The 25,853-nt window shown below is 34.9% G+C and overlaps 1 protein-coding gene across 1 annotated transcript; it reads left to right on the plus strand.

Moving 5' to 3' along the window:
* The first annotated feature begins 444 nt into the window (after positions 1 to 444).
* LOC122050366 (DNA-directed RNA polymerase V subunit 1-like) lies at positions 445 to 24,710 on the plus strand. Its single transcript, XM_042611272.1, has 21 exons — positions 445 to 737; positions 4,298 to 4,432; positions 4,526 to 4,623; positions 6,318 to 6,444; positions 6,526 to 6,635; positions 9,765 to 9,821; positions 12,345 to 12,512; positions 13,302 to 13,460; positions 13,543 to 13,698; positions 13,798 to 15,534; positions 15,643 to 15,818; positions 16,069 to 16,144; positions 16,244 to 16,371; positions 17,253 to 17,422; positions 19,367 to 19,641; positions 21,218 to 21,391; positions 21,492 to 21,632; positions 21,763 to 22,767; positions 22,799 to 23,190; positions 24,141 to 24,249; positions 24,354 to 24,710. The coding sequence occupies exons 3-21, from the start codon at positions 4,540 to 4,542 to the stop codon at positions 24,555 to 24,557; spliced, it is 5,448 nt and encodes a 1,815-aa protein (XP_042467206.1). The 5' UTR covers positions 445 to 737; positions 4,298 to 4,432; positions 4,526 to 4,539; the 3' UTR covers positions 24,558 to 24,710.
* Positions 24,711 to 25,853: the final 1,143 nt, after the last annotated feature.

The following is a 25,853-nucleotide window of genomic DNA, read 5'->3' on the forward strand; positions in this document are numbered from 1 at the left end:
ACCCTATGTGTTTTAATAAAGTTATAATCTTGATTTTATCCATCTAAATTATTATATTTCTTAATATTGTGGAATCACCCAGTAAACCGCACCAGGCCTCGTCGTCTCCGCCAGGCGATCCGACGTGGCGAGCCGGATCTACTCATTTTCCGGATCTACTACAAAGCAGCGCACAACTATCACGTCACAATCCTGTCTCACGAGCGACACATGGGCCAGGCCGCATTGCGCTCGCCACGGGTCCAGGTGCTTGGCGTCACTCGAGCCATTAAGGCCCGAACCGTTTTGCATCAGATGCTAAATCGGGCAAAATTGAAATGGCAACTCCTTAACCCTGCGTATCGGTTCCGTACTGCGGAGAGAAGTGGCGTCACCGGGAGGTGATGGATAGCTTCTCGTTAACCGCGCCCTTTTAGAGTTACCATCCCCTTCTCTCTCACCTCTTGAAGGAAGGGGTGAAATTGTTAGGTCCACTCGCAGGGGTTTCTTTCCTCCCCTCGTTGCTCTCAGCGTTTCTGCGGGTTCGAGGTTTTAATTGGAAACAGCATCTCTGTCTCCCTCAACAGACAGGAGGCGGAGCAATGGCGACGGATTAGGGTTTTGCGTCCCACACTCTCACGTTTCTTCCTCTCCTTTTCCCTTTGTTTTCTTCAGTCGCGGAAGAGAAGAGGAAAAGCGTCGAGAAGCCTCAATTCGCCGGCATTTCAATCATTCGCGTTTCGTCTTACGGAGATCTGGTATCACATTTTCTGTCTTCTTTTTCGTCCCGAGAGCTTCTTTTTTGTTGACTAAAACCTTCGAGTTGTCGGGCCTAACAGACAGTGGTGTTGCTGCACTATCAAATCCAATGCATTAGCATAAGGTCTATATTGTAGTTAAAGGTGATTACACGTCCCTCACAGACCTGAAGGGAGGGAAATCACGGGTCAGCTTATAGTTAGAGGGTGGGAGGAGTTTTATTCCGAGGGCATGTGTCCGCCGCGGTGAATTGACCCTTTGCCCCATTGTAGCAAAGCTGCCACACCTCCGTGGGGACAGCAAAAGGTCTATATTGAACTTGCATGCCATGGGATATTTAGTTGCTGATGCATTGTAATGCACTATTGGAATCAAACAAGTCCAAAGTTGCATTTTGTTTCTTTTGCTTCTTGACTGTTCACTCATGAAAATTGAAATGGAGGGTTGGCTATCTTTACACTCTTTATGTTGCTTTATTTCGTCCATAGTTAGAGACATATTAACCTTGCATTGTGCTTGCCTTCTTATTATTTCTCGTCTTGAAATAATTAGGGCCATTTGTTTAACAGGGTTCTAATTTCTAAATAATTATTGCATGAAGCTACATTTTAGGCAGGACCAGGAGAACACCTCATTAGTTGGTAGATCAAACCGGCCGAAAGTTTGTTTTGTTAAGTTGTCTACCTAGTTTTTTGTTGCCAGTATATGTAACTATATTTGACTTTCCATCTACTCAATGCATTCTTACTATCAACCAGTCAATGAAGAAATTAAGACTTTATTCCTTCAAGGATTGGATGGATAATGCCTGAGTATGTAGTGGACCAAACTGCTGAAGATTCTCTTAGTTGCTTACTTTGGTTCTATTTAAGTTTCTGTAGACAGAGGAGGCTTTCCACCTACTTATCTGAGACAAGTTGATCTAGAAGGTAAGGTGTACTGTTATCCTTTATTTAAGACCTCCGTCAACTATTGATCCCTTCTATTTGGTTCGTAAATTAGTGGGATAGATGATTTTTGTTTGATTGTTTTCCATCCGTTCCGATGCAACTTTAAATCTGTCGGTCTTCTATTTGCTTGTGGAAATTGGTGCTTCAACTATGTGATTGGTTCAATGACTTGTTGATACAAGAGATTCTTGTAGTTTTCTCTACAAATTTAAGATGAGATTTTTTGAGTTATCAGAGAAAATCAGATAATTATTATACGTAAATGTTTCAATGGTCCCACATTTGATATTAAATTAGTAAGTGAAGTCAAGATAATGTAAAATCAATGTAATCTTCTCTTACATTATCTAAATATGACACACTGTTTTCTCTCTCAACTGGATATCAGACTTGACCTTCAACCACAGTTGATATCAGAGGGGCTGTGAGTTTCATATGATGATTAAACTTCCCTTCTCTCTACTATGAAAATATATAATGTCTTTTATTACTCTAATGTGTTGTCCCTCTCATACGTCATTCCAGATTTTGATTTCAACTTTCCCTTTTCTGTCCATATCTTGTATGTTTCCCTTTTCACACTCTATTCATATGCACTCTTCTAATTATGTTATCGCCTCCATCAACATCTATTGTTGTTCTTCGCTCACTAGTGACACACCATGACACCAGTCACCAATTTGAGAAGGTGCCATGGATTGATTTGGTTGATTGTGGTGTGGGGACCAGTGCTTTTTTGAAGCAGTTTTAGGTGATATACTATGTTGGTTGTTTGGTGGGTGTTTCCAATCCAAGTAGAGGCTTGGTTATCAACTGAAATAATTCATTATTGGTGTCATGCTAGGCATGCTGACACATTGGGCCAAAGGCTTTGAGGAGGAGGAGAACGAAGAGGAGAAGAGGAAGAGGATCCGGAGGAGGAGAAGAGGTAGAAGATCCATCTTCGGCTTTTTGTAAAGTTCTATCACATAAGCCTTGTTGCAAAACAATAAGACTAGCCCTCACTCTTTTGAATTCTTGGTACTCACGGTTGCTGGTGGAACTTGTTTCACATGCCTATCAGCACGTAGAATTGTCTTTAAGACCATGTTCTAAATCTCCCTTCAACGACATCCTGATGCCTCTAGATCTCATGTTGACGTTGATCCTTGCATTTTTTTTATCCTCCCGTCATTTGCTTCTTCGTGATAGGTTACATGTGGGTGCTCAGCTTCTTGGTAGTACTTATCATTTGTACTTCTGTATGCTGTTGGGGCTTTTTCCTTCATCAAGAGCATCCTTGTTCCTATTCTTTGCCCGTTTCAGAGAGAATGCAGCTTGTGGGGCCTCCATTGGTATTGAATCTTGTCTTGACATTAGGCAAGTTGTTGTCAAGGTCCACATTTAGGAATCAGTTTAAACTATATTTGAGGAGACAAACAAGCTATATATTTCTGAAATAAAAAACTATAGATGACATCAGGCTTTTAATAAAGGAAGCTAGATTAACAAATCTTGCTTCATGAATTAAGATGAGATTACTATTATTTTGTTTCTTCCAACATCTCTTTTATGTTCGAATTTGTCTCTTTGCTGACATCTTCTCACGTCTCTCAGAGTAAAACGACTAAAGACAGTCTCCTCCAAGCATTTCTTCTTTTGGTTGATGCGGGAATCATAATATCACTGACTTCTTCAACACCCACACTTACTGACTCATTTGCACACCTTACCAAACGATTCTTATTGAGTCATTTGCACACCTTACCAAACCGTTCATACCGTCTCTTGCATCATCAATGTCTTTTAATTTGCACAAGTCTTTGGTTGACATTTTTTTTCTTCTGTCAGATACCAAATTACTGCCACAGTTTGGTTGTTTGTAAACTTTCTATTTTATATATAAAATAAACATTGATTAAGATTTGTGCTACAACTAGAAGGGAGGAGCATTAGAGTTATTACCTATTAGAGGTAATATTTATATGTGTTATGATTTTATCCAACATGAAGTATGATGTTGTTAATCATATCAGAGCCTCAAAAATATGTTTTCTTTAACGATATACAAACTGTTTAATATTCTGCCTCTTCAACTTTAGACAAATCTGGCCAATGAATTAGAATTCACTTCAGCTGATTATTGGAGGTAATAACTGTGTTATGATTAGGGGTGGGGAAAAATACTGAAATTTTGATATATCGTACATAGTGTATCGAAATATATTGAGCCATACCGATTTAACGGTATACCGAAAATTTTGGTATGGTATAATACCATACCAAAATTTTTGGTATCGGTATTGGTATAACATTTATATCAAAATTTTCGGTATATTGTATTGATACTGAAATTTTACATGAAATTTAACCATACCGAAAAGTTGGTACGGTATCGGTATGATTTTTGTATATACCGAATATTTTGGTACGGTTTATGGCACAGAAAAAAAATTCGGAAATTTCGGTATACCACCCTTAGTTATGATTTGGTTCTACATGGAATATTATATTATTAAATGTTTTATCAGAGCCTAAAAAATCTGTTTTCTTAACTATACATTATCCCTTTAAACTTTACACAAACCTGGCTGATGAATTCAAATTTACACCATCTCATTGTGATGCAGCTTGTAGCTTGTTTCGGTTGCTAAGCTGACTTCTAGAGTCAAAGATCTAGGTGGAATCCTATTTTGGTTGTCCATGTGACAACTGTGTGCTAAGGAATATTTACAATACCATCTGAGGTTCTACAACCCTTTATTGTAAGTTTATGTAAGATATTACTTGCTCTGGTTATGTAATTTATTTAAATTATCTGGCCGTGATATTTGCTTGTGAATGTGATGCTGGCACAGGAATCATTAGCAAAATGGAGAATAAATTATCCTCTCCACTTGTGCTAGATGGATCTGTCTGCAACATCAAATTCAGCATATCAACGACAGAGGAGATTGTAAGTAATTATGTGCTATGTCATCTCTTGTTATCTGTTGCAAAATCTGTCTATAACTTTTTGTACTTACCTTTTCCTAACTACCCAACACTCTTAATTCATAGCTTACGGCAATTATACAAGATACCAGAAGGTCCTCTTCGGCCTTGGGCATGCTTTTCCTTATTAGTGATATTTTTAATTCCTCTTTTTGTTGAAGGATAGACCAAGAAATCTTAACTATAAATTTCACGTCTGTCTATCTTAATCATTCTTTTGTTTCTTTCCATATTTCTGGAACCACATTTTATGGGTTCAGTTTTAGTTTTATTTAACCTAAAATTCTGTATGACATTTTTTTTAAAATTTGTTTTCACAATTCAAGGTTTGAATTTAATCTCCTTAGACTCTCATTATTTGGCATAATAATGTTTGCAAATATCATGCACTTGAATTTGACCAGTGAGTTTATCTCATACTACCGCGAAAGAGAGATTTTGAGCTTACCTTTGTTGTGAACTTAGAGTCTTTGTTTAGAAATAAATTTTAAATATTTAGAAGAAAGGAATTTGAGAAAGAGAAGTTTATATGTTATACAACATTCACTGATACTTGTTTAAGAAACTAGTAGGGAACTTTTTTGATCATTCAGTATTACTAACCTATATTTATCAAAATAATTAATTTTACTATTTCATTGATTGACAAATCATTGGTATGCTACCAATCATTTAAGTTATTTATTTTGAAAATTTAACTTGGGATTTTATTTAGATTATGCTTTCTCTAAATTCTTTGTTTCTTCTCCCTAATTACAAATTTAAGCTCGGAAAGAAATGTTTTTCTTAAAAAAAAAAACAAAAAAAAGGAAGGAGGAGGCTGAAGATCAGGACCCCTATAGTTTTTATTCAAGAGCAAGCCCCCATTTGGTGGAGGAGGATGACCTTTAAAATGAACTACAACCCTAACAAAAATTGAATTCCTATTATGATGTTACAATATCAATGCATCACATTTCAATGAAACTTTCTCCTTTTTTTTATCCTGTTCTATGAGAGATAAGGCTTCTGTGTTCATGTTAACTGGCATTATTTTTCTTTTCGTTAAGCTATATGTTCCTTAATTCAGTTATACAGGAAAATCTTAGCTTTTCTGTTAATTATGTGGCCTTTTATGGCATGACTATACCTAGACGGGCTTCAAATATTTCATGAATTTCATCTAATTATGTTAGTGGAATTGAATATAGTATGCTATCAATTGAACGCTACAATTATCATATGAATTAACATTCTTCTGTTAGTTCTTGATGTCAGTAGCACCTTAATGGCTATGGTAAGTTCATGTTATCCTTGTGGATATCTTTGTTGATATATTTGATTATCTCATGTTGATACAACTACCAAATTAGAATGCTATTTACGTGACTCAGAATGTTCATAAAATATAATGGTTGGTGAATTGCCATGTTCTTTTTCTTGAGAAGGTTCAATCCATTAACTAAGCTAGCTGTTCACATGTTAATTTTTGTACCTTTTGGATACCTAATATAAACTCATTCTGTTGGTACTAGTCCTCGTGATCTCTGTTTGCTTGTATCCTCATTATATGTATATCATGTGTTAGATAGAATTTCATGGGTTGATATATTTCAGGATCTTAGATATTGTTGTAACTTAAAAAACATTTGATACATAATATCTCTCTCATGGCAGATGACATATTCCATAAACGAGTGCCCCATTTCACATCCATCTCAGCTTGCAAATCCTTTTCTTGGCTTGCCATTGGAATCTGGTAGATGTGAATCATGTGGAACGGCTGAAATTGGAAATTGTGAAGGTCTACATTTGCAATCTATTTCTTTTTCCTATTGTTGATTAACATAGGTAGCTTTGACAGTAATGGTATTCTCTTTGTTAGGTCATTTTGGCCACATTGAATTGCCTGTACCTATATATCATCCTTCTCATGTGAGTGAATTAAGAGATATTTTAAGCATGATCTGCTTAAAGTGCCTGCGGGTGAAGAAGGTACCCAAGTCAATCCTAGAACTTCCAATTGTCTATCTAATTTGTTTTTTTGGTAATTTTACTTGCTTCTTACCTTGAGTATGCCAGTTCTCAAACCTTGTGGTTTTCCCATTTCTTTGAATTGCACTTGCATGTCTTCTCACATAGAAAGGTAGGGCAAGAAAATCTTGAGGAACAGTTGTTACCTACTTAGTTCATCATTTGTTGTCGGTTCATAATGGTTGTGATTTTCATTTTAGTTGATTGTGTAAGATGGTGGAATAGACAATGTAATAAGGATAAAGAATACCTTAGTAGACAATGTAATAAGGATAAAAAGTACCTTAGTTATTCAATTTAAAAAAAAATGAAGAACCAGATAACACCGAACTGGAGGCAATTGGCCCGGTCCCACGGAAGCTTCCCACCGGCCTTGGTTATGCAATCTAACATTGCATGCTAGGTGGAAGAAAGAGGGGGGACCCATATAATGTGATAATGGCATGAAGCTAAAATACCATATAACTCAGGAGAATCACAAGGACACCCCTTATGCAGACTAGAATACCAAGAAATATATGTTCAGAAGAGTTTGGTGACAATTTGTCTTGCTCTAGGATAAGATAAATTTTTGACATTACAAAGAAAGAAAATAGAAAGGCGAAGTTGATCAAGAGGACATGTAGTGTATTGATAAATTGACATGAAAACTGCTTCTTAAAATTGTTGAGGATTTTACATATGATGCAATAATTTTCATGTAGTCTTAATCAAGACTCTATTTTTCATTTTCAAAGCACTTTTGTTGAGCTTTATGAGAACGATATAAACAATGGAGATTATCTTCAGTAGAGAGGAAAGATTGAGAGATTGAACTAAGTATATATATATATATATCTATTGCATTTTTACTTCTTATGCATGAATGTTGACATTAAACAAATATTTTGCACAGTTCTTTTATTGAGTAAAGCTACACCATGGAATAATAATCATCCATAATTATGACAAACACCTGAAAGTCTTGAAGTGGATTGAATAAGACTCCAAATATCAAAGTGAACTAATGGAAAAAGTGTCGATGCACAAATATTGACTTGTATTGGAACAAGGATCAAAAGTATGCCACTGGTTGGTATGACACTCAACAAATCAAGAACCATCCTTTCTAGATTCTTCAAACTTGATGTTCCAAGCAACTATATATTTGAGAGGAAAGAACTTAGCTATTCAAGTGAATGAATGTGCAGCCACAATTAATTAGAATATTTTATGAGATATGCTTTGTACTAATCATCTTTCTAGTCCATAAATCCTATATAGACGTACACTAAATAATGGTGATAATGAAGCAATTCAAGGACTCACATTTGCAGATATACATTTAAATTCAAAGGAAACTCAATATATGAAGGAAAGAAGAAAATGGTAAAAATATAGTAGGAATAGCACGACCCATGCCCTTTGTCAATGATAGTGACTCATCAACTAAGATGTTATTGTAGGATTATAGAAAAAGGGTAAATGTTACTAGATATATGCCTGGAAACTCCTATATATTGAATCTAAGATTTGATGCAGAGGTATATCTCTGGCAAACAAGCGATATAATATCTCCATTAACTAAGAATAGAATGAAGCACTTCGTGGAGCTTGCAATCAAAATAAGCATAGGCATGCTAATAGTGGCTCTATTACTTGAAGGCTCATTGCCAAGAAGATCATTCTTATAACTTTGCTTAAACTGGGCCATTCTTCTTTAGTATTGGCTGAGAGAAGAGATCATTGCAGACGTTGCAATGGAACGTAGAAGCAGCAGGTTTTGAGAAGGGTGTAAACCTCTGCTACTGTGTCTGCAGTATCTCATCAAGCAACATTAGAGGTTACTTTAGATCTGTTGATAAATTTGTGCAAGATCAGAAAAGTCACTGATGCATGTTTCTGTGGAGGAAGATGTGGTATTTGTGGGAATAATGATGGGGAAAAGGCCTCAAGGTTGGACCACCCTTTATAGATGCCACTGGTGAAGGTGCCCAGGAAGAACCAGATAAAGGAAAAGAATCTTAGAGGAAGAGATTGCTGAGAACACATCCATTTTTAGAAGATGATGCAAACACGGTGTTGAAAGTCGTGTTTGTGACTTTCAAATGGAAAACACAAGATAGGGACAGGGAGAAGATGATCCGAGTTGGAAAATGATGCGAGAGTGAAGATATATTTGAGTTTGGGATGCCTTGTATCTTTTAGCAGTGAAAAAACTACAAGTTGTGTATTTTGGTCCTCTGAACACTAGTATATTACAACCAATAAACATGACATCTTTTGATATCCTGAGACAGAGATAACTGTCTCATGTGGAGAGAGTTCATTGAAGGTGTGCTTATTTATGCCTAGGCATCAAAACCATGTGCCGTAATGAGGTAAAAGAGTCAAAATCTCTAGATAGATTGTATTTTCTGGTCGGGACAGTATTGCCAATATGGTAAAAAATGTTTAAAGAGGCTAATTGCTCATTCCTGTAGATATCTGCTTCAATATGTTATGTAGCCATTTTTCTGGAATAACACCTGATTTAAATATTAATGTTTGCACCTTTAGAAATTGTTAGAATTCATGATATCAGATTAGACTCATCATTCCTTGTTTGTTTTGATGATCCATGTTTGCTGAACCATATCATTTACTTTTATAGCATTGCACTATATTTTGGAAGAGATTCTATTGAAGAAGCATTCAAAATCATTGTCTTAAATTCTAAGTTTGGAATAACATCTCAAGTAAATGTGCAAACAAAAGATTGACAAATGTTATGTAAATATCTTTTGTTCCTAGCTGAAAGTAGAGCATCATAATATCCTATCCTATCCTATCCTATCCAAACTAAATATTAAGTGTCATCTTTTGTTCCTATACCTGAAAGTAGCATCCATTGACATAACTAAATATCTTTTGCTAGTTATTTGGTGTCCTGAAAGTAGCATTGTAGTATCCTACTATCCATCGATATAACTAAATATCTTTTGCTAGTTAATTTGGTGTACCGATTCATCAACACTATTTTGACTTTGATGATGTCTTTTACCTTTTTGGTTTGAATAATCTGTGATTTCCCTTGATCCATATTTTCTTTATCTTCCCATGAATGTTCAGGTCAGACAAGGTGAAGTGAAGGGCAAAATCTCTAGCATTTCCTGCTTTTATTGCCGGGTAATATTGGAAATTGCTTTCATATGTTGTGTCCTATTTATTGTTCTTTCTTTTAGAACTCTTTAAACTGACTAATTATAAATTTAATTCAACCTCAAATTTTCATTATATAATCGCAGCGCCTTTCCAAAGCAAAATGCATTAAGGCTAGGTACTTCAAGAATGACAATAAATTAGATGTTAATCCATGATTATTAAATAAAGGGTAGTCCGGTGCACGAAGCTCCCGCTATGCGGGGTTCCGGGGAAGGATCCATTGTACGCAACCTTACCCTGTTTTTTACAAGAGGCTATTTTCAGGATTCAAACCCGTGACCTTTTTGTCACAAAGCAATAACTTTACCTTTGCGCCAAGGCTCCCCTTCTAATCCATGATTATCAAGTGCTGAAATGTGTCGAAAGTTGGGGAGATGATGAGTTAGATGTCCATATTTTCTAGCATCCCAGCAATGGATACATTCTAAAAATGTAAATTAGAACAGAAATTAACTAATATAGAAAGCCAAATAATTTAAGTCATTTCAAACAATATTTTACATTTTTTGTTTGTTATTTCAAGAAAATAAATTTAATAATTCTGTCGAGAGTTCAATCATATAGCACATTGAGTTGACAAGTTTAATCTGTTTTGATTCTGTCAGATTCCAAACTCTGATACGGATATCTATTTGAATTATGAACCAAATGTTACCTTGGTAGATTTGAAATATTATGTATAATAATCAATGTGTTGATAGATTTATTCTGTTTTGATTGCGCTAGATTTCAAATTCTGATACCAAGATCAATTATGAACCAAATGTTACCTTGGTATATATATATGTAATACTATGTATTATTTTTAGTTGTTTGTTTATAGTTCTGAAAAAGATGCATTGGCTATCTTGTTGTCAATGCAAGGTTTAAAATTTCAACCCGTACCGAGGTTTCGGCCCCAAATCGGAACGATACAGTTTCGGTATCATATTGTGCCGTGCCGATACGGTTTCGGTATTTTTTTATTTATATATATATATAGTAATTGTTAGATAAATATATTTATTATGTATAATTTAAAAATAAGTTATATATTAATTTTATATAAGTTTTTCATTATTAAACAACTTAATATTGCTATAAAAAATGATTAAATATAGTTTTCTTTTAAAAAATAATTGATCTATAAATAACTCGAATTAAAATTGATACATCATAATATCTTAATATGTTACCTTATTAAAAGGAGTGTCGTGAATCAAATGGAAGCAATGGTTTTTTTATAATATTTTGCTTAGATAACCTTTGTAGTTCCCCAATATCCAGATTAAATAATCATAATTATATAAATTGATAAAAAATATTATTTTATATATAATAATCATATAAATTAACTTTTTATTTATTTAATTAATAATTTAAATAATATATATTTAAAATAGTAAAAAAAATTAAAATATCAATTAAACATTAAAACAGTAAAAAAAATACAAAATAATTAAATATATATATATAAATTTGATTTATTAGAATTTTTATAATTTTTAAAAAATTTTAAAACAGTAAAAAAATTCAGAATATTATTTAATAAAATTTATTATTTTTAAAAATTTTAAATATATTTATTATATTTTATTGAGATACGTGAATTAGGGTTTATGAAAGTCTCTTTAAAATATCTCAATTAAGTGTGAATTGTTTGATTTATTTAAATTGAAATGTTAATTTTGTATGGTAACACCCCATGCCCACGACGCGCTCGCCCGGGCGTCCGCGACACCACTGATGCCTCGCGGGCGCCTCCGACGGCGCCAGAGGCGTCTAGCGACATCTCCGGCGGCATGGGAGGCGTCTGACAACACTGGAGGCGTTGACGACACTTCCGACGGTGCTTAAAGCGTCCTGCGATGCTTTAGGCGCCGCCAGAAACGTCGCGACGCCTCAGACACTCGTGGCGCTTCAGGCGCCCTTCGATGGCGACGTTGCCCATGTTGTCTTGCGACGACGAGTGCGCGCGATTCCTTCTGACACCCGCGCTATTCCTCCTAGCGCGTGACACACGACGCGACAAAATCGTCGCTAGTTTGGTGTTGGTTTTGGTGCGCGGGCGGAACGGTAAGTTTCACCCGTTCCGCCTAGCACGGAACGAAATTTTGAACCGTGTGTCAATATAAGTTTTAATGGTTGATAGTTGTTAATGTACTTGACTGTTATCTCTACCGTGATTATTATTTCCTTGCCTTGAAGTTTGAGTTGCTTGTTGTCATTGCAACTCCTGGCTAGTGAATCAGATTATAAATGCAAACTGTTTTTACTACCTTTTTTTTTTTTTTTTTTACTTTTATGGTTTTAGACCTTTAGTTGCTAACTAATAATAAAGCGTTTTTATTTTGTGATTATTTCTATGCATAAAACTATGTGGTTTTTTTTGTTATAATATGCTTGTAATGATTGTTTTCTATTTTCTTTTCACAGCTGTTTTTTGCTGAAGTTTCTACATGCCAGATTACTTATTCCTCATCATGGTAGTGATTTTTTTTCTTTCAGGATCTACCTCCTATTTCTGTCAAAGAAGGAAAGACGAGCGATGGTGCCATTTTCTTACAACTGACAGTATCATCTAGGACAAAAATGCGAGAAAGTTTCTGGAATTTTTTAGACAGATTTGGTTATCATTATGGTGCGACCTTCTGTCGACCATTGCTTCCATATGAGGTGAAAGAGTTCACGTTTTTTTGCACATATTGAATGTACTAGCATTGTTTCATGAAGGTTCTTGGTGCCAGTTTTCTGAAGTTTCATTTCTGTTCAACAACTTTATTTAGCTTGGTTCTAGTCTGGCCGAAACAACACGTGTACAGATGCATGTATGCAAATGTATTCTGTGCCACTGTCATCATCATTGTGATTGTTGTCATTATCATCAAGACCTTTTAGGCCCACTTGTGTATGTGCGGGCAAACGTTTGTTGATCATATGAAATGTCTATGCTTGTCTGAGATTATGGTTATCAACATGATCTTAAATCACATGTATATTGCAGATGGGTTTTGGTTGATTGTATTTTGGGTCCATCTTTAAATTTTGTTTATCTTATGAAAAGATTAAAACTTCGGACTTTCTGAATTTTTCAAAGTGAAAAGAAAATGAGTACCGAAGTTATGCTACGTCTATAGTTTAAAAGAATCTTAAGAAAATAACTTCTTTCATGATTGATCTTGTTGTGTTTGCTTCATTAACACATAATTTTCCTCACATTTCAAAAAATATTTTAAGTGCGGCCTCTCCTTGTAGAAAAATGCTAAATATTCCTTCTTTTTTAAAGAGAAATGAATGCTATCTTTCTTCGGCTTTTTTTGCCTTTTGGATACATCATCATCCTTTGTCACTGTGGAATCTGGAAGTTGTGCATAATAGCTATAGTCTATATATCATGAGGTGTCACTAGTAATGTACTTAACAAAAAAAATATTAATCATATTTTTACTATTTGTTTGTTTCCAGGCCCTTAATATTTTGAAACAGATTCCAGAAGAAACCAAAAAGGCACTGTCTGGAAAGGGATACTCCCCTCAAAGAGGTTTTATTATGCAACATCTTCCAGTCCCTCCAAATTGCCTGTGTGTTCCTGAAATTAATGACGGGAAATGTGTTATGTCATCTGTAAGTTTTTCATTATAAGACATTTGTGAAGATAATTTAGTTGTTATTCTTGGATAATATCATTTTTCTTTCTCTCTTGTAGGACATATCGAAGTCCCTTCTTAAGAAGGTTCTCAATAAGATCGAGCTCATCAAAAGGTCAAGATCTGGGTCCCCAAATTTTGAATCACATGAAGTTGAGTCAAATGATTTACAATTGTCGATTACACAGTATATTCATCTTAGAGGTACTACCAAGGTGAGTTGTAATTGTAAAAGTACTTGCCTCTAGTTCTAGGTTTATCACATATGTGCATTTTACTGTTTTCACAGTTAATTTACTGTTGGTATCTTATAGGCACCTCATGACATCAAAAGCAGATTTGTCCAAGGCAGTGAGTCAAGTGAATTGCCCTCGAAGCAATGGCTGGAGAAGATAAGAACATTGTTTATAAGTAAAGGGTCAGGCTTTTCTTCACGCTGTGTGATTACAGGAGATCCTTATATAGGAGTTGATGTGATTGGTTTGCCATCTGAAATAGCAAAAAGAATTACATTTGAGGAACGGGTAACAGAATACAATATTAATCATTTGCAAAACATAGTTGACAAGAGACTATGTATAACTTACAAAGATGGTTCCTCAACTTATGCAATTTCTTTGGGATCAAAGGGGCATACAAGTCTTAAGGTTGGTCAGATTATAAATCGCCAAATTATAGATGGGGATATAGTTTTTATTAATCGACCGCCTAGCACTCATAAACACTCATTACAGGCTTTTCATGTTTATGTTCATGAGGATCATACTGTTAAGATTAATCCCCTTATATGTGCTCCTCTTGGAGCAGATTTTGATGGCGATTGCATTCATATTTTCTACCCACAGTCCCTTTCTGCAAAAGCTGAAGTTTCAGAACTGTTTAGTGTGGAAAAACAATTGTTGAGTTCACATTCTGGAAATATGAACTTGCAGTTGGTTCATGATTCTCTGTTGGCTCTGAAGTTGATATCGAACTTAAGTTTCATAGGGAAGGCAGTGGCACAGCAGTTGTCTATGTTTGAATCACCTGTACTGCCATCACCTGCAGTAATCAAGGCTAATAATCATGGCCCATGTTGGACATTTCTTCAAATTTTACAGAATGTTTTGCCATCTCACCTGAACAGTTGTGGGGATAACTATACCATATATCAAAGTGAATTTTTGAAATTTGATTCTAGTAGGGACATTGTGCAGTCACTGCTAACTGATATTCCAACTTCAATCTATCGCTCAAAGGGCCCTAAGGATGTACTCAATTTCTTCAATTATATACAGCCATTACTGATGGAGGTTTTGTTTATGGAAGGCTTTAGCGTCAGTTTGAAAGATTTTTATTTTCAGACAGCCATTATTGAAGAGATTAGAAGAAGCATACAGAAAAATTGCTTCATACTTGGTCAGTTAAGATCAGGATATAATGAGCTAGTGCATTTACAATTTGAAAAATACCTCAAAAGCTTGAAATCTCCAATAGCAGATTTTCTATTTAAGTTTTCAGCCTTGGGTAGTTTGATCGATGCAAAGAATGATTCAGCAATTGTCAAAGTGGTTGAACAAATTGGATTTTTGGGGCTTCAGCTTTTTGATCAGGGAAAATATTATTCGAAGGCTTTGGTTGATGATTGCTTTACAACTTTTATGAATAAACATTTCTTTAGCGAACTTGATTGTCCATCTGAAGCATATGGACTAGTTAAAAGTTCCTTTTTTCATGGTTTAGCTCCTTTTGAAGGGTTGGTTCATGCAATATCCACGAGAGAAATTATTGTTCGTTCATCTAGAGGATTGACAGAACCTGGAACCTTGTTTAAGAACCTTATGGCAATTCTTCGAGATGTCATCATTTGCTATGATGGCACTATTAGAAATGTATGCACTGGTTCCATTGTCCAAATCAAGTATTTGGATGATGAAGTAGTTGATTCTTTGACTACAGCATCCCCTGGTGAACCAGTTGGAGTCTTGGCTGCTACAGCTATATCAAACCCTGCATACAAGGCTGTTCTTGATTCATCTCAAAGTAACAACTCTTCATGGGAACTTATGAAGGTACAAGTTAGACGTGTGTTTTCACGGAAAAAGGTCATTTTTATCTGTGGATCAGATGCTTGTTGCTGATATGTATATAAATTTTATCTCCTTTTTGACATTATACAGGAAATTCTTCTTTGTAAGACTGGCTACAAAAATGATGTTTCTGATCGCCGAGTGATCTTGTACTTGAATGATTGTTGCTGTCGGAAGAGATTCTGCAAGGAAAAGGCAGTATATGCAGTTTTCAATTGCTTGAAAAAGGTCTGTTTAAAGGATTGGGCTCGCGAATTCTATATTGAGTATGTACCTATACTTGGCTACAAATTTTTCACCCTTTTCAGTTCCATAGATTTCCTTGTTTAATTATTATAAATTCTTTCAATTCTCGCTTTCATTCTTCAGTTACATGCTAATAAATTTAATGTTTTATAATTGTGAATCGTCTGAATGAACTATTTTGTATTGTTCCTTTAGCGTTTTCTTGCACTTTTTTATTGTTTGATATATAATGATTTTCCTTCTGTTATTAACTTCAGTTTTGTTGTTCAGATATAGAAAGCAAATAGATTTGCCTAATAAATCAGAGACATTTTCAGGCCTTGTTGGTCATGTTCATCTTGACAAGGTTCGTTAAAGTTGTTCATGTATCTTTTGATTCTAGCTGATTTGTAAGGATTTTGATAAAATGATTGTTCTAAGGATATGTTTGGTTTCTCTTTGACAGACGCAATTAAAATTGTTCAACCAAAATATTGATGAGATACTTGGGAAGTGCCAGGATGTTTTGTTTAAATATACAAAAAAGAAAGGACAACTCTCCCAATTCATTAAGAGGGTTGTTTTGTCTGTTTGGTGAGAAGTTCTCCTTTACAGAAGTAATTTTGTTTCAAATTCATTACAACACCAGACCACTAGGCAGTTTTTTAAGATTTATTTTACTTAACTATGATCGAAAGCTCAAGTAATTTGAGTCAAATGCTCAAATCTTATCTGTTTTGTGCTTAGTATCCATATTTCTATTAATTTTTGAGGTATCACTTTTGTTCATGTGTGTTTTGATGGATACATTTTTTTAATTCAATCTTCAGAAGATGCCATTTCTTGTCATTGTTAATTGCACCACTTTTGCGAAGCAATTGTTGGAATATTCGTTCTTATTTTTCAATTTACTTTGACATGGTGCGAAAAGATTCTTTTTTTGTCGATTATGTACTGTAAATAAACTCGTCTACTCCTTACAAGTCTCAACTGCTAAAGGGCAGTCTCACTACACATTTAATTTTTCCTCAAGTCCTTTTGGATATTTGGAAAAACCACTTTATAATAATTTTTTTTAAATGCTTGTTTGTATAGATGCTTGTAAATAACTATGCTATTAACATTTCCAACGATTTTGACATGTGAAGAATGTCATACAATCTGGCTTTGCTCAATCATTTTGTTATATAAACATGTTTCCTCTAGGATAGAAATTTTGTTGTCCAATAGAAATCTAGACTCCAGCAAGCATTATTGTTATTTTTTATATAAAATTAAGCCTTCTGTTGTCATTACAGAATCATATTTCCGTGATTGAGATATCTGTTGACTTTTTTAGCGTGTACAATTTAAACCCAATGTAAAGGTGAAGATATAAGCAGTTATATATCTAGTTAACTGTTCTTTAAATAGTAAGAGATCTTTCTTTGTAATCTCAAGTTCCTTAACTTTGTCGTGCTTCTGCTTTGATGTAGTGAATGTTGCAACTACAAGCAGCCACATGATGGGGATCTATGTCATTTTCCTTGCTTGCAGTTCACTTTCGTTGATGCTAATACTGCTCAAAATGATGAATCTCTTGAGTGTGCAATACATGTCATGGCCAAGGTTATATGTCCTATATTGTTGGATACAATTGTTAAAGGTGTGCAAACTTCATTCTAATGAACCACTAATTATGTCATCAAATATATTTTGTAAATATTGTCTGGTTGAATATGCTTCCATTAGGAAATACATTTCCGTTTGGATATCTTTCATTTAGAACCTAAATCCAATGCTTAATTGTTGATGCTTCTTGAGCTTTAGTTATCATTCTTTGTTGGAGCTCAGATGCATAGAACTAATTGATTGAGTGAAGCAACCTTAAGAAATCTACTGCTGGATTCTATTCTTTTAATATGAATACATGAAAAACAACTGATTCCTTTGATTTATTGTTCTACACTTACAGTTATTAAATAAGAGGAACATTCAGGAATTTGGAGTTTCTAACATCTGTGTTTGTGTGCATTGTTTCTGTTGACTCTAATTTTCTAAAATCCTAGAATGACAATGTTAAAAAGTCCCTGTAGCAAACCAGTTTGTAACTATATTTGGGGAATTTTAGAAAAAAGGATGTAAACATTTGAATCTAATTGAAATTGCCAATGTTGAAGCTTAATTTAGCTTACTTGTTCACTATTTTTGTTCTAAGAACAGAAAACTTGTAATGAAGTTCATCTCCCATTTAATTCAAAACACTTAATAAGTCTATTTTTTTCTTACCTTTTCCAAATGCTTCACATGTCTATTCAGAGTGTTTCTGAGAATTAATGAAGAACACACTAATTGTCAATGGAAGGAATACAAAGTGCCATTATTTTTCATATTTCATTAAACTAGGCACATCTTTATTTAAATAGAATCTTCTGAGTAAATATTGCATCAGGAATTCTGCAAATACTTCTATTCATCAAGTTTAAGCTCTTTTGTTGAACTATGTTATTCAAGTAATTTGTGTCTTCTTGCATAAACCTTTTAATTGATGTGATTAATGATGTTTAGAGTTCTATCAATAGCTGGTTGGTGTATTAGGTTTGTGGTGTGAAGCAAGAGATCCATGTCAATGTAATTTTACTGCAAGTGTTTTCTTGCTAAAGAGTAAAGACAGACAGAGTAATTGGCCCATGGAGTTGCTAGTTTTTGATTCATGACAGAAAGTGATAGGAAGTATCCATATAGAAATTATGTTAATACCATATAGATGGTAGAGAGGTGTGCATATGCTTGGGTTTAAAATTCCCCAGTCATGTTATGCCAGAAGTGATATCATTTCATGAGCATCTTAAGGTTAAAATATGTTTAATGTGAAAAGGTTGTATGTGCTGGGTTATTTGCTTCACCTGATGATAAGATTTTTGAGTTACTGATAATTCATGGTCTCGTTAAGATTTGTATCAGAATAATTTTTTTTGTGACAGAATTGCCTATGCATTATGTGTCCATGGGTCATTATGTGAGTTAAAAATAGTTTTTACATTGAAGGTTTGTTTGGTAGCTGTTAATTTTTGATTCATGATATGAGTTGTTTCAAGTTGTGGTTTCTAGAGGCAGTAACTAAAATTGGATGTGCCTGTTAGTCGTCTCCATGGAGTTGCATATGATTTAAGTTGAAAGATTGTGTGTGTTGATGATAATTGTTAATCTACGATGTTGATCATATGTGATAGCTGTGTTGGTAGTTGAAAAATGACCGCTGAACATGTCTGAGCCATCTGTGGTGTGATTTCTACATGGTTTTGTACTGAAGCATGAGTGCATGACTTGTTTTTGATGAATGAATGTGTGGAGTATTTGATACTTGCAAGAGTTGGTGGTGTTCTGCAACTGGACTTGACCATTTGTTGCCCTGGACATCTGGGCAGTGTAAAAGATGTTTCCTCTGGGTAAAAGATTTATTACATATCTAGGCTAGTTTAATTGTAGCTAGCTGCTAAATCAACCTATTTAAACTGGTAATATATTTCTAATGCTTTGATGATGAGAAAACAGGCCTTGGGAAACGTGTTACATTTGTCTTTGCTTTTTAACTTCTCTTTTATATCAGGTGATCCTAGAGTTTTTGAAGCAAAGATTGTATGGATAGAACCAGATGCAACTTCTTGGGCGGCTAACTCATGTAAAACCTTAAAGGGTGAATTAGGCCTTGAAATTGTTCTTGAGAAAGCAGCAGTTCGAGAAAATGGTGATGCATGGAGGATGTTAATGGATGCTTGCCTACCTGTGATGCATCTTATAGATACAAGTCGATCTTGTCCTTACGGAATTCAGCAAAATCGGGAGCTTCTGGGCATTTCTTGTGCTTTTGACCAAGCAGTTAAGGTATAATATTGTTCTTGTCTTCTTGATCTTAGTTACATATAAGGGCTTAGGCTTCAGTATATATATTATGGATTTGTACTAAGTACATTATCGAAAGCATTATCTAAAAGTAGTTAATAATTCATTTATTATACCTCTCATTTGTTGCCATTTATTCATATTACCAAAGTCTACCTGGCCTCAATGTTATATTCACACGATTCGCAAGTCAAATGAGATCAGGTGTGATGTGATGATATTCATTGGAAATAGGTGGTGGGAAAAGTGATACTCATTAGTAGTTTGAAATCTCGTACCGTGCCGAGCGAAATGGTCTAAATGTATCGGTCCGATCAATCATTGAAATTCTATACCACTTAGCTCCAAGGTTCAAAATTTTGAGTTGTGTCGTAGTTTCAATCTTTAACTGGAAAGGTACTGATCTCGTATTGTGTTGACGCTCTGATGTATGGTGCCAGTGGCAGATTAAAAGTTGGAGGAAGGAGATAAAGTCAAGGAAGGAAACATTCTCTCTGCTGAATGGTATCAAGATTTAATAATTTATTGAAATGATATTCATGATACAAAATTTAAAATAATGGTTGGCATCAACAATATTTCTGCATCATTTTCTTCCTTCTTCAACTCTAATCCATTACCGGCAGCATATATCGAAACATCGGCACGGTACTAAATAGTATCGTTCCAGTCAAAGACCGAAACTTTAGCACGACCCAAGATTTTGAATCTTAGTTTTTAGCTTGTTTCAGTGATTGTTGCTAAACTTGGTCATGTTACAAGTCATTTCTTTATTCTGATTTTCTTTTTCAATCTTGCTGTGGAAGCTATTGTTTTACAAAGCATGAAAAGGAAACTAATTGTGATTCCTAATTTACCAATGTGATGGGTAGGCTATCTCAATAATGAAACCGAAAGATCTTAAAAAGGTCCTTGGGAAGAGGTAAACAATAGTCCATTGAACCACCTATTTCAGATTCTCAGTAAAGAAGCTGCATTTTGCATATGTTTTCATTCTGAGGAAGAGGTAAACAATAAGACTGTTAAATGTTGTCGGTGAACAAGGCTTACCCTATTTCCTGTATCATAGCACATATATTAACGATGTGAAATATTATCAGGATTAATTTGATAATTTAGTCTTATGATTCAGTCTAGTATTATGATTCAGTCTACAGATAGTTGGGCAAAGTGTAATTGACTGGTGCTGTACCATATATTCAGGCATTCTATATCTCCTTGTCAGCATTCTTTCAATCCCATTTAGCCAAGATGGACTAAGGGAACTGATTGTGTCAAGCCAAAAGTTCAAGGATGAGAATGCTATAAAAATGTTGAAGGACATACCAGATAGTTTATTGACTATTAATGAATTTACCCAATTATATTGGTTTGCATGTCTTTACATGATTCATCCTTGAGAATTTGCTGACGATATTGGTGTATTTTTCTATCAGTTCCATTTCTAATTTGCTTAAATTTAGTGATATTCCTTTTCATCATTGGTATTGATTAATGCTTCTATTGGAAATACTGATATCTTCACTGCAAAATTAATGATGATTGACCATTTGTACAGCGGTTGTCAAGATCAATTAGGATGGTTTCAAAAGGTGTGATGAAAGAACACCTACTTCTGGTAGCAAACAGCATAACATGCACTGGGAATCTTGTTGGATTCAACACTGGTGGTTATAAAGCACTCTTTCGTTCTTTCAAAGTTCAAGTACCATTCACTGCTGCCACTTTATTTGTAAGTACCTTTCGGCATATCGAACTCTTTGTTTGCCAAGTACACCAAATTTTGCCAATTTTACCACATTATAACATTGAATTTCCTTTTTGTCTTTCAGACACCCATGAAATGCTTTGAAACAGCTGCTGAAAAATGTCAGACTGATTCTTTAACCAGTGTGGTTTCATCTTGTTCATGGGGCAAAAAGGTGGCTATTGGTACTGGTGCACCATTCCAGATACTTTGGGATAAAAATCAGGTTATTTTTTCCATTCACATTCTTATGTTGACCTATGATCGCACAAATTCATGCTTTCCTTTTATTTTAGACGATACAACATATTTCTTGATATATGATTGCACAAACTCATACTTTCCTGTTATTATAGACGGCAATGCATAAGGACATTGGTAAAGGAGTATATGATTTCCTTGAGATGTTAAATCCCACATTAAGTGGAGAGGCAAGTGGCGCATGTCTTGCAGATGTTGATGACATCATCGAAGACCAGGAAATGGAAGTTTGTTTATCACCTGTAGCCAATGGCCATATGACTTTTGAGGAAAATCATGAGGTTGAATACAGCTTTAAGAAAAATCTAAACCAGGAAAATAGGAAAATTGAGAATTCTTGTCAAGACTTTGCTTCAGATTTTGGAGATAAATCAGGCAATTGGCAAGGATGGGAAAGTAGGCAAGACAGTGGCAAAATGGCAGAAACAAATGCCTGGTCTAGTTGGGATTCCCAACACATGGGACAAATCACTGTTGGATCTTGGGAAAATAAGGATTCTCAAAATTGTTCTGACCCTTCAGTTGAGCTTAATGCATGGGGGAAAGGTACAGGAAAAGATGTAGCGTCATGGGAAACTCAATCTGTTAAATCAAGTGGTGGAGATATTTGGAATGAAAAGGTGACCAACAATTTGGAAGAGAAAGAAGGAACATCTGTTTGGAAGAATATTAGTTGGAGGCCCAAAGGCAATTCTAATGAAGATGCATTCTCTTTGCCTGGGACTTTGGACTCTGAAAGTTCTAAAGAACCATGGGTCGTGGGTGCTAGAGACAACACTAGAAACTCTTGGAAAAATGGTCCGGATGCTGCTAAATTTCCAAAAGCAACTACTTGGGGTTCCTCTGAAACCGAATTTGATAAGGATTTGAACAGTGTGCAGAATGGAAAATCTTATAATGAGAGGGGCAAATCATGGAACTCTAATGCAACTGTAGATTTTAACAACCAGCAGAGTGGCAATTCAACCAGGAACTTGGAGAACCCATGGACTTGCAAGCCAACTGATGATTCGAACAACCAATGGAATAACAATCCATGGAGTTCAAATGCAACTCGAGATTGTAACAACCACCAGAGTAGCAATTTAACCAAGGAAATGGAGAACAAACTGCAACCAGTCAAATAACAATAACACATGGGACTCCATTGCTAACCAAGATTTTGAAAAGCAGCAGAGTGGTGATCTAACCAGGGATATGGAAAACCCATGGATTTGCAAGCCTATTGAAGATTCAAATAGCCAGAGGAATGACAATGCCAGTTCCACATTAAACAATTTTGATAGTGGAAATCAAACTTGGAATTCTGGTGGTTGGGGTTCTGCAACTGCTGCTGGCAGAAGAAACCAGAAAAAATATGGTGGAAAACCACCAGGAACTCCAGATTCCAGAAAAGTTTGGAACCCAAATAAGCCATCCACTTCAAGACGACCATTAGAATCTCTTTCAACTGAGGAGGAAAAGGTTCTCGCTGAAGTGGAACCAATTATGCAGATAATAAAGAGAATTTTGCGAGATTCCAGGTAAATAGAGCGGTTTTATATCTATTTGTCTTTTAGTGTCTATGAGTCAATTGAGTGGTTTCATATCTTTACAACTTGATGATAAAGTCAAAGTATATTATTCTCCCAGCCTGTGGCCTGTCCCCGGTCTCGCGGTTTCGTATTTGTACTGCTATGCTATAGTAAATGCATAGAAGAGAGAGCTGTTGAATGATACATTTATTTAAGTGTCTATAAAAGAAAATATAATAAATAAATGAACCTTGCTGGCATTCATAGGAGTCTTTGCATTGAACTTCTTTATTCAATTAGAAAAAGAGTAACACTAGCGAAATTACATTTGCTATAGCAACCTCTTTATGTACCAATGTGTTCTGTGTAGACATCTCAATGGATTAGTAGCTGAAATGACAATTGAATTTGCACCCTAAATTAATTGATGACCATGATTGTGTTCATTCACAAGTCACCTCTTGTTGCCCATGATCTAACAACAAACAAATTCATGACTTTCACCATTTCTCACCATTGCTTATATGTTCCATGAGTCTTAAGGTCCTCTCTTATGGTTCAGTATTGCACTGTGGTCTGAATTGTGTCGGGTCCTTCATTTTCATTTTTACCTCTCTCTTCATGCATGTTGAATGGCAAGAAAAGCCAAAATCTTTTGCATAATATATAATGTAAATATTTAGTTGTTTTCTGTTCAATGAAATCAATATATGGAACATAAAGACATGAATTTCGATATGGTCTTTAGATTTATTAGCAAGTTTATTTTTATTATTGCTCGAACATAGTCTGCCCTTGAGTTTATTCTTGGCTAATAATGGATTAAATCATCCAATCAAAAGTCCATTTTTTAAGAAAAAGAAAAAAAATGCTCCCTCAATTTTTGGCATTTTCATACTGTGGATAAAGTGTTTTGGTTATTATTTTCTAATTACCTCGTTTACTATCCATGAGTTCAGTGATGGTGATCGACTGTCTGATGATGACCAGAAGTTCATTTTGGAGAATGTTTTTTCATACCATCCTGATAAGCAATCAAAGGTCGCTGATCAACTTGACTATATCATGGTAAGCAATGCTGAATTTAGGATTCGAATAAAAACTACAGGGTACTATTTGTTTCCAATTTACCTAGTTGCATGGTCAATAAAAGTGTGCTTTGCCATTGATAGGTTGACAAACATGGTACATATCAAGATTCAAGGTGTTTTTTTGCCGTGTCACGTGATGGCACTAAAGCGGACTTCTCCTATATTAAATGCATGGGGAATTTTGTCAAGAGAACCTTCTCCGAGCATGGAGAGTCGTTCTGCCAGAAGTATTTTAAGCGGCGTCGGGTTGAGCCAGCTGAAGACAACAGTCAGCAGCTGCCGTAGCAGTTGAATTTCTATATCACTGTGCTGCTCTAATTCCTTGTATATAGAGCTGCCGTGTTTCTAACTAGTTCAGTTTGTTGTTAAACATCAACTAGAGAATGTAAATTATTGCAAATAGACTATAGAATCATATCATCGTCTGCCCATTCGAAATGCCATTCTAAATGCCAGTTTTAATGCAGGTTGCATGGATCATTGAAGGCATCTTTTTACAATACTTCTGATAGCCACATCGGTCCATTACTGCATTCTTCATTATTGGCAAAGGTGCAATATTTGTTTTGACAATCTGGTGGAATTCAATGTCAAAACTGAAACGAACTTAATTGTCGTGTATCAATTGAGTACCACTCGGGCACTTCTGCAACAAGGTGTTTTCATATGATTTCCTTAGCCATTTGCCTTGGCTCGAGGGGATATTTGCTAGCACTTCTGACCTTGTAAACACCCTTTTTTTTTTAATTAGTATTGTAATGTTAATTCGAGTCAATATTCTTCTTTTTTATTTTATTTTTTTTAATAAATGTGCATATTTGTCCTCCGCGTCGTACTGAGCAAACGCATCGATGTCACGATGGACCCTACTGTTGGGGCTGGTGCAGGAGGTTGAATAATTTTGTTTAGGTTGCACAATAAACATAAAAGATTATGATTTTATTTGGTTCATAGCCTCCCAGGTTTAGTTTTAGTGCTCTATCATTACATTTTATTCTTCTCGGATATATTTTGGAGGCAGAGAACATTACAATAATACAAATATACATAATGTAAATTATTTTATAAGAATCTTGTTTTGATGGTTTTGAAATATAATAATACTCTTATTCCAAAACCTTAAAAACCCAGTCTCCAAAATTTCTTAGAAATTCTTATTTTATTGTTTTTAGTTAGGGATTGGTTTTCACCTGTCAGTTAATTGTTTATTATTATCATCATCAGTTGATTGCTTCGTTAAATTCCATTTGTACCTACAGAACGGTTTTTACTAACTCCAATTTGATCATATGTTATTGTTCATCAGTCACTTGATATTCAAACAGTTGAGTGTTGTAATTGATTCAGAAATTATGTATTTGTTGTTATAGTGTCATCAATCGATTGATGCATGGGTTCTTAGTCGAGTTTGGAACTTTTTGTTCATAATGACATCAATTGACTGATAAACTCATCTCATGAGCATTTGATCAATTGATTTCCTAATTTTCTATTTGCTATCGTAACAATGTTATTGTTCATCAATTGATGATTACTATAGTAAAAAAAGTCGAACGGATATGCTAAATTCATACTAACCGT

Source organism: Zingiber officinale, chromosome 3A (genome assembly GCF_018446385.1).
Source record: "Zingiber officinale cultivar Zhangliang chromosome 3A, Zo_v1.1, whole genome shotgun sequence".
NCBI lineage: Eukaryota > Viridiplantae > Streptophyta > Magnoliopsida > Zingiberales > Zingiberaceae > Zingiber > Zingiber officinale.